Here is a 12,751-nt window from a genome sequence, read left to right as displayed (position 1 = left end):
CCAGGCCTAATATGGTGCCAGACACTTTTCTTTCATTAGCATCCAATCTGATGAGCTCATTTCCGCGCTGATCCAGTTATTATAGGCCAAGGCAACAGACAGACATGCTTATACTCCCAAGCAAACTGCCGACCTCCCTCTCAACAACTGCTTAGGGAGCTGTTTGATTTTTAATTAATCATTTCTATCAGAAGGATGAGGTTGAAAGTCCAAAAGCTATTGATTGTTTCCTTTCTGAGAAGATTCAGTGTTGGCAGCAGTTAAGAGCTCTAGCTGTTGTCAGAGTACACAGCTGGTCATCTTTGTGCTTGTGGGAAATGAATTGGAGGGGGGTGCAAAACAAAAAAACAATGGGATGTAAAGTTAATGTGCAGCATGACAGGGTTAAACGAGGAAGTTTTATGGGCCTGATCAGTAGAGTGCTGCTTCAGCAAGATGATAGAGCACAGACCCCATCAACACATTGCTTAGATCACAGACCACGGATTCTCAGGTTCAGCACTTTTATGATTGCCTCCACTCATATTTACATGAATACATAGATGTGTGAGTATGCACAACCACAAATGCACTGACATATGCATAAACACATCTATATAAACACACTCACTTTAACCATCCATAATCACTTTATCAGCCTTGCACTGCTGCTGGAAGCATCAATTGATTTGATGTCAGTACATGTCATTCTTATTCAATGCTGTTAAATCCCCCATGAATGAAAGATTAGAATCAGTATATTATTCCTAAATTAATTTGGATGACATTATAATGGTTGTGGGTGGAACAAAACTGTGCCTCAGCACAGTGCTGAGGCACTATCTCCATACTTTCCTCCTATAAGGTTAGGAGATTTTAGGTTTGGCCAGAAGGTAATCTGATTAACCTTTGGGAAAGTTGGGAAATGTAGACATCTCTGAGGAGCCAGGAGTACTTGAGGAAGGAGATGATTGTGTGTGGATAACCCATTTTGGACTTGAATTACCTTAATAACTTCCAACCAATCCTCCCTTTTCTGTCCAAAATTCTGGAAAATGTAGTACTGGCACACATCCAGCGTTATCCCCAGCACGGAACCAGCCTTCATGATCAGTTTAAGATTTTTGAAGTCTGCAGGACAATAAATGATCATTAAGAATTTGAGTCTGCTCCATTTCCTCTTGTAGATGGACTATGTGTTGCATTTCTAGTCCAGTCAGTTGTCTAGCTGAACTCCAAGGTACTTATATTCCTTCACACCCTCTATCTCTTTCCCAGGATGCAGACAGTGTTTTGTTTGCTGTTAAATCAGTCATCTCTTTTGTTTGTATTTAAGATGAGGTGATTGTTACCACACCATCTCACAAATTGACTGACCAATTCTCTGTACTCAACTTTTTGTCCATCACTGATACACCTCACAAGGAGTCATCGGAGTGTTCCTGCAGATGACAGGACTGAGTTGTATTGAAAGTTTGAAGCATACAGTGTGAAGGGAAACAGTGAAAGTGCAGGCCCTTGTGGTGCTCAGCACTGCTGTCCACCATCTCAGACACACAACCTTTCAGTCCCACAAACTGCAGTCTGTTTGCTGGGTAGTTATAAATTCAGGTAGTTGTGGAAGTAATCACCTGGAATTTATGGAGCTTCTCACATAACAGAGCAGCTGAATTGTTTTCCAAGTACTTGAGAAATCAAAAAACATGATCCTCAAAGTGCTGCCTGATTTGTCCAGATGAGTGTAGGCTCGCTGAAGCATGTTGATGATGTTGTCTTCAACCCCGAGCCAATTACAATATGCAAACACTTAAGAGCCAACAAAGGACTCAAGGACTTTCATCATCTGAGATGTTTGGGAGACTTGTCTGTAATCATTTGGTTCAGATTAGGGCTGCAACTAATGACTATTCTGATGGTCGATTAGTCACTGACTATAAAAACAACTAATTGACCAATCGGATTATGTATCTCATGATTATTATAAATAGATCTTATTTCAATTTCAGCTTTGAAATCTTGCGTGAGGTTGTTATGTAAGTCCGACTTTCCTCCTCTTTAAATGTTCGAGCATTGCAGATGTACTTCTGTGGTACGCTAGGTCCGATTTACAAATCTCATATGCATTTCATTTATTTTGTAAATTTAACGTGAAGTTACCCCAGACTTTTGACGTCCTCAGCTACCGTTTTGCTCCCTGGTACGCCACCATATTTTTCCCCTGGCGGTCTTTATTGCGCATGTGTCATGCAGAGATAGGGAAGAAGACAATGCCAACAATAGTCGACAGGTAAATTCATTGGTTGATCGTTGCAGCCCTAGTTCAGATAGATGGGATTTTTTAGCTACTGGTTAAAGGCAGGATATTTTCCACAGCACAAGAACTCTTTTTGTGACTCAGCCTGTTGTTGAAAAAATGCTGAAGAATCCAACTTAGTTGTTCTGTGGCAAACATTTTGACCTGCAGCCTTGTTCCTGGTTCAGTCTCTCCAATTGTTTCTTCGCCTGACTGCAGGAGACAGACAGGCTAGAGGTGGAGGCAGAGGAGGTCTCAGTATGTTCAGATGTGGAGGGAAATGAGGCTGTGTTAACAGGGCCTGAAATTCATTGCAGGATTGCTTGAATCGCACAAAATATAATCAGTGCTTGCAACCTAGCTCTCAAAATGTGGGACAATTTCCACATACAATAACAGCGGTGTGATAATAATGTGCAGTGAAGATTTGCATTCGAGCCATAAAACTAAAAGGAAGAAGAGGACTTCTGCTACAGATTCAGATTCTCTCCTCTCTGAGCTCAGAGTTCAAGTTTGATTTTACTGCAACTCTTATCAAATGGAAAGAGATTAAGTAGAGGAGACAGAGGAAACAGAGGATATAACAAAGCATGGAGGGAAATAACTTATTACGCTGATGCAGCTGAAAGAGTCAACAAATTACAGCAATGAATATAGTTTTTATTCCTAGTCATTAAAGACTGATATGTGAGCAAATTAAGAGCATGGAGATGAGACAAGAGAGCCATCTAAGATGACGCCTAGTAAAGGAGAAAGAGACGACAAATGGAACCTGCATATTAATCTGAGGTACGAGTAGGACACTGTAAGACCTGTAGTTAAGCTCACTGGTGAAACTATTGAAAAACATGTTCAGCTCATTAGCTCTGTCTAGATCATTCTAACCCCTCTTTAACACAAAGCCGTTGATGTTTTCATTCCTGGCCACACATCCCTCACATTGCTCTCTTGGAGCTGACTTTTAAAATTTTTCCTGTAGTCCTCCTTGCACTTCTTCATCTTTGTTTTAAGTTGTTTTTGTGTTGTCTTCAATAACTCCCTGTCTCCCTCCCTAAAGGCTTTCTTTTTGATGTTTAGCAGCTTTTTTAAGTCACTTGTGATCCAGGGCTTGTTGTTGGGGAGGCACCTCACTGTTCCTCGTGTGATGATACTGTTCACACAGAAGTTGATATAATTTGCCACACACTCAGTCATAGATTGATCTAATCTCCATGTGGTTCACAGAGGACATTCCAGTCTGTTGCCTCAAAGCACCCTCTCAGAGCTTCCGCAGCTTCATTTGACCAGGTTTTAATAGTTTGTGTGATGACTGGTTGCTGCTGAACAATTGGTTTGTAGATGGAGCTAAAAAACTAGATTATTGTCTGATCTTCCTTAAGGAGGCAGCACAGAAGAGCTGTATGCAATTTTAACATTTGCATAAAATAAATCCAGCATGCTATTGGTGAAGCAGCAGAGAAGCTGTTGTAATGATTGTAGTCTTGCAGAGAGTGGAGATGTCGTTGAAGTGTCCAGAGATTGTATTAAATGCATTTAGGTAAAGTTTTTTTAGCCTAACGACGAAGGAACTTCGTCTGATGTCACAGACTGTGTCTGTAACAGGTACCAGCACAGGTAAACTCTCTCGGTAAATAATATGGATGAAGATTCATGGCCAACAGTTTGATTTCCCTTGTGCATGTCTTCTCCTTTACAACGACATGACCAGCATGACATCAGTGGTGGTTAAAACACACTGTAATACCACCTCCCTTTAACTTTCTTAAAGCCTAACACTTTAGAATCCAATATGTGTTTATCCAGCCATGTCTCCTTCATGAAGCACATAATACTTCATTCCCTGTAAATCGCTTTGAGACCTTGTTAGAACCACTAGCCCATCCATTTTATTAGCCAACAATATTATGTTATCTCACGTAATGCAAACCCAACTCTTCTTTTGCCATGGAAACTCATCATAAGGAGTCTTGAAAGAGTCCAAGGTGCACACAGAAATCGCTTGAGAATCACAGCCTCCGAACCAGCTTGAAAAAAAATCTTCTTAAAAGATTGTTGTTGTTGCTGTTTTATAATATAACCTGTAAGCTCCTTCAGAGTTTCTTCTGCATCAGTGTGCCCTGCTAAGTCAGGTAGCAGCTGTAAAGTTGGGTACGTTAAGAAGTAAGGTTTATCTAACTTACTTGCATTTGTATAGCACATTTTACATACAGGACAATTCAAAGTGCTTTACATAAAACATTAAAAGCATTACAGCGGGATACAAAACAAGCATTAAAAAGGACTTTACTCTGTCAATGCTAATGTCGCAAAATTGTGACAAGCACCAAACCATATCTCTAGAAAGAGAGCTTAAACCTGTAACCATTTTCCACCACTAGATGGCAGACATGTGAATCTTCAATGTAACAATTGGTCGGCGAGGGGTGTGAGGGTCTTTTCAAAATTTATGAGGAAATCTTGTTTGAAAGACACCATCAATGAGTAAGCATTCATAGTTATGCAGAGTAGATTACAGAGAACACATGCAACATATCAAAACACCATTTTTTTACTGCTGCTGATGTAGTTTCTCAGCTGTTAGCCTTATCTAATTCTGGAGGGGAATATTTCCCTTTATGAAGATGATCATAGGTCATCTAGTGATAGGGGAAGTGGTTCTTCAGTTGGGAATCGTAGTGCCATAATAATAATAATAACAGTAACAATAACAATAATAATAATAATAATAATCATCATCATCATCATCATAATAACTGAAGCAATACATGTGGGAAATGACAGCTCTAATTTTTTTACCTAACCAAAGTCAGGGTGGCAGAATTCCATCATAAACTCTGGTTCATTTTCAACATTTTAATAATTAATCCTCATGTACTGTATGTCTTCAAAACTTTAAAAAATCCGGCACCTACATGGTTTGTCTTTTACCTTCAATAGAGAATAGATTACATGTTAAACATACGTGTGCTTGGATTATTGATGCACTGTTTTGTTTTGTTTTTTCTTTTATCTGGTATGTGATTCAATTGGAAATTTTCAGTGCATGATTAATTTGCGAAAAACAAAGATAAAAACTATTTCCAGAAAAAAAAATCTAATCCCTTTTAAAAGTTGTTGGTAATGGTTTATTCCAGCCCATGTTTGAATAATTTTTACCCTTAAAACAAACAAACAAACAATCAAGGGTGTATATCAGAAATTTTCTCGATTTCTATTTCTGGCTTTATGTGTGCAAGGTAATTCCCACTGAGCAAGCTTCAGTCCCACGGAATATGCAGACAAGATATAAAATGACCTCACTCACTATTCTCTCAGTGTATTTTTTACAATGCTTGGCTCAGACATATTCATTGAAAATATTTTGAGAATAGAGGAAGACATAAAAGCAACATTACGTCATTGGGACCACATTTCAGTTCAGTGTTGAGGCAAAAATAATTGCATAATGGAGCTTTTAATGGTTTCTGTATAATATACTCAAGTTTAAACCAGTCAGACTCTAATGGTTTTTAGTTTTTATTAAATTTCTGCTGTTGTACAGCCGGCAGACTGAAGTACAGACATGTATAAAATGCTGTTCATGAAGTCGTTTCCCTTGTATTTTAAGCATGGTTTGACAGAAGATGTAAAATTACCAGGCTTAAGCCCTACATTAAGGACTACTATATTATCACTGGGGCAATTGATAGAGTATAATTAGACAATGTTACACACAACAGACATACATCAAGAACTAAGAATCCTATGTAAGGAAAGTCCTGCAACATCTTATCAGAATATAGCTGGGTGTATGTGATGGAACTAATATGAATTCCCTTTTCTTTTCATTCCAGCTATTCTGGCAGAGTTGTAGGAAATGGTCTGCATGCCCAAAGGCAAAACCCAGAAGTCAAATTTCGCAAAATGGACTCTACAATGGTTGAGGTCAAGGAGCGGCTGGAGAACTTCATCCAGGTCAGAAGTCCTCTGCTCAGCATGAGGAAATCTCTCATGTTGAATTACTTTATCACACATACATAAGTGTCTGTTTTAGCCTTCAAATGCAGTGGTTGGCCTAAGGGTGAAAGTGAGTCATAGGTTTGTTCTTCAACTTGTCATACAAACTATCTGGGACACTACTGCCAGGGTGGTCATCCAATAGAAATAAATTTAAAAGCAGTCGATAACAAGAATTAAATATTTGTACCTTAAAAGACAACACACAGTTATCTTACATGTATTATATCAAACTGTGTCCACAAGCATTAAAGTCTTTTTCTTTTTTTTCTGCAGAAACACCTACTGAAATGTCCTTGCTATTTTCTCTTGATCCAAGGACTTGTTTTGAGAACAGAGGCAGATATCAAAGATAAATGAAAAGGATAGTGAGTGAAAAGGAGACATTGACACAAAAAAAGAAAAAAAGAAAAGTGAATTACTGTGCAAAGAAAAAAAAAAGAAAGATGAGAGGCGGGAGCAAAAGGTCAGGAATGAGTGACACATAGGCATAGATGACACAAGCAGCTTCAAAGTGACACTGTTTGTCATGTAGATGGGGTTTAGGGCTGAAAAGGAGCAAGAAGAAAAGAGCCATTTCAGACTGTCCCTAGAGGCCATTTGAAGAGACAAACGGACAAGGATTTGGTTCCCCTTTGCCTGTATGCCCCTTTGTTGCCCTGAAAATTATGCCTACAGATAATACACCAGCCATATCTCACTTGTGCTCTCTGTATCTTACCTTCTTTCTCACGTCTTTACCATTTTTCTATTTGATTGTTCAGGCTTCTGATACTTCAAAGAAACTTTTTTTACTGGGTTCTCTGTCTGTTTCTCTGTTGGTGCATCTCTGCTTTACGCTTGTTTGAACTGCTATCATCACAGCTCCGTCTCTCTGCATCTGCATGCTTCCTCTTGCCTTTATCTCCCTTTCTTCTTCTTTCATGCATATATTATCTTTTTTTCCCCCTGATCTGTTCATCTGTATCTTGTATCACTCATATATCTCTCAGCCAGGCAAACCTGTCTGTCACTGACAGCTCAAGATCTTTTCTGTTAGACCCCGATATCCCATTGTGCATGGTGTCTGTCAAGTACCTTGTTGTCATGGAAACTATTTAGGGTTGAGCGTGTGCCCCGTTGACATTTACAGGGTTGAAACGCCTACCTTGAATTTAGCCTAAGTGGCAGAGCTTGGCTAAGCTTCATGGTTGTGCCAGATAAACGTGAAGGATCAGAGTGTTAAAATGCCACAATGCAGGTTTTTAACAAGTGCAGGAATACATTTTACCACATGCTCACTCCTGCACACAAATACTTTACAGAGCTGTGGTATGTTTTAACTGTCGAGCACTAGACAAAGTAAAAAAGTCTGCTTAAACACTACTAAATCACTCATATCAAGCTTTTTAGTTTCTAACATTCACCTATGACTGCAGCTCACACTGTTCACTTTATTCAAAGTGGTTTTGTTCAGAGCTACATCCTATGCCTAGTTTTATGAAAGCCTTAAAGGCACACTCCTTAATTTATTGCAGCACCCCTAAATTTCCTTCCACCACACTGTTCTTTTCAAGTCTTAACATTTAACTTTAACCGAGAGAGGAGATGTTTTCCAGCAGTTTAGCTAACTTAGCTAATAGATGTTTCAGTTGTGAAAATTATTAAGGTTACTGCCTCTTAGTCATTCACTAGAGGCCCATATCAAAAAGTTTATGTGTCACTTATGTCAACTTTTTGGCAGCAGACAAGTTTTTTTTTGTCCCCAGCTTTTTTTTTTTTCTTGCCTACCTTCAACAAATGTTTTTTGTGCAAGCGTATTATATCTAGGAGAAATCTGTTCATAAGATTTTTGGCAAAATTAATGCTGAATTATCCAGTTACCATTAGCTCCTGTTGTTAACAGGATTACCTTTGATATAGTTTGCTAAGCACAAAAGGAAGGAGAAATAGTTTCAATAGTTTCTTTCTTGGACTAAAAGCTGCACAGCAGTGATTAGTCATCTCTTTGGGAGTTATTTCATTTTATTAATTTAGTTTCTTACTGTTTTGAGCAGGTTGACAATTAAAGCCATTGAGGAAGAACCAAAAACTTAAATTCAAATTTATAAATGGCCAATAGCAAGTAACTATATATAGATCCCAATGTTAATCTACATTTATCACAAGTCAGTCCAAAGCCAAACCAATCCCAGTTTTATCCTGAGTATATCTTGCTTTGTAGTAGTATTGCATGCCAACTCAGTCCTCCTCCTAATTTTAATGACAAAATGTTGAACTAAAGATTTCAAAACAGCAGTCCAACGTGTCTAATTGGGATAAGGTTGAGTCTTGTGTAAACTTTGTATGTATGTGAAAAGAAAGCATCTTAAAACATTGAAACATTTTAGTGAATGGATTTTTAAATGTTAACTCTTAACTGTTCATTCATAACATGTGCAGAGTGAATACACATAGCATGAAGGCAGTCAGGTTCTGCTTGTGATGCTCTCTATTTATCAGCCATTAAGGTGGCAGCAAAGTGCTTCACATTAACATGAAACACCTGCCGCATTCCGTTTCTATGTTATGGTCATAATGCTGAAATTAATACCAGATCCCTTTAAACATATATATATATTAACTGACACCAGGCTGAACCATTCATTCATTCAAACTCCTTTTGGCTTTGTACCAGTGGATGCAGCTACCTGTCAGAACTGAGGAGAGGAGGCGCGAGAAACTGTGTGATAAAATATTTTATAAAAAGATATTGCCCAATGTCCTGAAATGATGGACGAGTTCGCTACAGCAGGTCCTTCACCAGCTGCTCTGGATGATGGTGATGATGGTAGAAGCTGTAGGAAGCTACACTGGTTTTATATCACTGAGGTTCTGTTTTGAGTAGAAACCCATTTCACCCAGTAAGTCTCAGTCATATGAGACAGTTAGTGTTGAACCCGCTAGCTGTTAACAAAGTTGTGATGAAGTTATGATTACATGACAATAAAACAGCTGTTTTATTGTCGCATTAATTTATTTTGTTTAATTTATTAAATTAGTTCATGACAGTAGCTACGTTTACACGGAGCACTTTTGATTCGATCGAAAGTTTGATTAGAATAAAAATACGTCATGTAAACATGTCAGTTGATTTAATCGGCCTCAATCTGAAAGGATTTTCAATCTAGTCGAGAGGGGTGGTTTAAACCTTTTCTTGATCGAACAGCAGGAAAATATAACCATGCATACACTCATTCCATTTGTTTCTGTGGGGGTTAAGAGACATAATGCGCTTCAGGGAAGACTTGAAACATGGCGGCAGCCAACCCAAACGGGACTATACTTGATACATCGTTTTTGTTAGAAACTGAAAGAGTCAAGGATCATTGAGCATTTCGATGGTCAAAAGGTTCAAAAATAAAAAATAAAAAAAAGGAAACGTCTTCCGAACTAGTAGGCATTGCACATGTCAAAAGTTTTAGGATCGTATTAAATCTCTCCATCATGTTAATACAGCAGATCGGATCATTTTATCTAGCGTCCATGTAAACATGTCAGCTGGAATGTTTGCTCAGATTGATTTAAATGGGATAGATGAAATATTTTTCTATGCAAACCTAGTTAGTGTTTCCACCAGGAGGACAGCTGGTTAACTGGTTGTGTTCACTGACAGCAGATCTTTTTCACATCAGAAAAACCTGGCATTTTAACAGGGGTGTGTACACTTTTTTTTATATGGATTGTATATCCTCTGACAGTTCTCTCTATTTCCCGTTGCCTATAAATATTGCTTAAGTGGAAAGTAAGTGGATTTTGATTTCCAGCCATCAGTCCAGCTGTTTTAGGGTGTGGGTCCTTCTACAATACTGTTATCTGTTTCCATGTGATTATGAGGTCCAGATCTTTTGTCTGTTTGTAAATTAGCTCTTTGGTCAGTAGAAACATGCAGTGCAGAGAATAAATACCCAGGCGCTCTTTTTGAGGCTTTATTTTTGTCTTTATTTTTCTCTCAGACCAGCAGACAGACAGCTATGCACATACACAGACATGATCATTAAAAATGGGCAAAGTTGTGTTGAGTGGATAGTTGAAAAGTCTCCCGCATAAAAATCCAGTTCAGAGAGGCCTGTTGTATGTGTGATTGATGAGGCTGACTAGTGCTTCACTGTCTGGTTTGGCCAACAGCCTGGCCAGGATCCACATCAGAGAGGCCTTGCTTGTGCTTAACACACACTCAGCAGATCCCTGCTGTGGACTTAGTCAATCCACTACCTTTGCCACTACAAGCAATTTGTGGATGCTATTTAGCAAAAATAACCAAATGACTTTTAAAAAGAATTAGATTTAGACTTTTTAATTTCTCTTCATAGTGCATGTATTTTGTGGCTTTGTAGTGCTTGCAGTAGTCTAAAGGGGTATGAGCTTTTAAGAGTAAGTAGAGTCCACAGAAGCAGAAAGAGCCTGGGCTGAGCTGGCAGCCTGTCACAGGGAGGGGACAGATTCTTTCCACTTGAAGAAGATGATGGAGCTGGTCTTCACGGGAGCTCTGCCTCTTTTTGCTGCTGCTGTGGCAACTCTACAGCAACAAGTCTTACTGTCCAGGCCTTTCTGTTGGCTTGGCAACCAAACCTCATAAACCCAGACAGTAATTTGATCATTATATATACATACTTACACACACACACACACACACACATATATATATATATATATATATATATATATATATATATATATATAATTATTTTTATTTTATTTTTTTATTTATTTAATTTTTAACCTTGTCCTGTTTAGCATCATATAAACTGCACTCTGCTGAACCTGTTTAGCATCATGTTCTGGCTGCAGTGTTTTGCCGAACAAATTTGTGGCTGTATGGATACAAGGCCCGTCTTGATAATTTTCTCTAATGCTGAAAATACATATTTATGCTGGACCTGACAAGAGGGGTGAGGACAAAAGAAAAGAGAAAGTAAACAAAAGAGAAAAAGAAAGTGAAGAGAAGAAGAGACAAGGACCCCGCCAAGTACCGGCCCCGTCAACCGCCGGTCCCTCAGAGCAACCCACCCCCCCCCAAGGCCGAGGCCCCCTGGATCAGTAACTGTTTTTTCTACACTGGGTCATATTTGTTTCAATGTTGGGTTTATTTTATGAAGACTAATTCTTGATTATGGTTCACAGTTCAAGTAATCAAGTAATCTTTTTCAGTCGCATGTAATGTGAAAACACACATGAAAATACCATCTTTTTAAAGTTATCTATTGGAGGAGTTAAAGGATTCTGTGGCATCTCAGTTAGTACTGGTGACAGAATGAAGTTTTGTTTTATTGTAAAGATTAATATTACCTGTTGAATGAATGTTTGATACAAACAGTTTTAAGGCTCTTTTGAGATTTTTAAAAGATGGGAAGATGAATCGATGCAGTTTCTAGTTAATGAAAAACTTTTTGTAGCTTCTTTTTCTGATGTGTGAAATATTTAAGTGGAATGGGCTGTGCAGGCTACATTGATCAATCTAGTGTGTGGGCAGATTATTACCATAATAATGGGCCTTCATGGTGAGTGACCTCGAGTGGTACCTTGTCAAGGCAGCTTTTCAAAGCCTTTGTGCTGCTGCCTTATTAAAACCACTAAAGCCCAGTTTGATGTTTCTAAAACATTTCTGCTTCCCAACAACACAACAGCAGCTTTCACTGTTGTTTTGACCCCCACATCTCTCACAGCTTCTCAGTTAGACAGTTGTTGCAGCACACTCTGAAAAATGCTGATATTACTCATACATACTCATACATTTTCAATAACATTTCTGTCATTTAGCAAATAGAAGTTTATACACACACACACACACAATTTGCACCAGTCAGCGTCTTAAAGGTACAGAAGAGTTTAGTGCTGTGACTGAGCCATGGGAATTACATGAGGTCACAACCAATAAGGAGTCACTAACCGTTAGTAAAACAATCAGCTTGTACTTTCTTGTAGTGGAGGGGTGTGTTTCACTTTTACTGTTTAGAATACTCAAAGCATTACTCAGACATATGGGAATAAACGAGTTTATTTTCATTTCTTACTGAGTCCATAGTCTTAAGTCATTACATTTCCTTTGGAGGAACAGATTTGTTACACAAAACATCATTTAAGAACATTGAGGTCATGACACCTGAGATGTAAAGGCAAATATCCCATTGGTTCAAGACAAATGAACAAATCTTTCAGTGGTTTCCCAGGAACTTTTCTTACCAAACTATTGTAAACAATCTCGGCACTCCTTCCATATCAGAGCTGTCATTTATAACTGCTGCCAAACCCAAGGTGACCAGCATGGATTAGGAAACTGTCTGTTACATTTATAATTTAGTCTACATGTCTGTTTCATTTATAATCACTGCTCTTTGCACAGGCAAAATATCAATATTTTCAGTGCAACCTGGGGCCAGAATTAAAAAGACATAAAATGCATAAAATCTGAGCTCTTTTGTGGAATAAACTTACATTGGTGTTACTTCTTGTTTGTGATGGGTC

At 38.4% G+C, this 12,751-nt stretch overlaps 1 protein-coding gene across 4 annotated transcripts in view; it reads left to right on the top strand.

Annotated features, from left to right (window-relative positions):
* Nucleotides 1–12,751, top strand: part of gpc5c (glypican 5c) — a 117,071-nt gene that overhangs the window by 69,288 nt on the left and 35,032 nt on the right. For all 4 annotated transcript variants that reach the window (XM_041993746.1, XM_041993745.1, XM_041993749.1 and 1 more), the window contains one exon: nt 6,106–6,226. In XM_041993746.1, coding sequence (XP_041849680.1) covers nt 6,106–6,226 — 121 coding nt within the window. The remainder of the gene's footprint in view (nt 1–6,105; nt 6,227–12,751) is intronic.

This window comes from Melanotaenia boesemani, chromosome 8, assembly GCF_017639745.1.
Source record: "Melanotaenia boesemani isolate fMelBoe1 chromosome 8, fMelBoe1.pri, whole genome shotgun sequence".
Lineage (NCBI taxonomy): Eukaryota > Metazoa > Chordata > Actinopteri > Atheriniformes > Melanotaeniidae > Melanotaenia > Melanotaenia boesemani.
The sequence above is the reverse complement of the archived record's forward strand: the minus strand, read 5'-3'. Positions and strand labels throughout refer to the sequence as shown.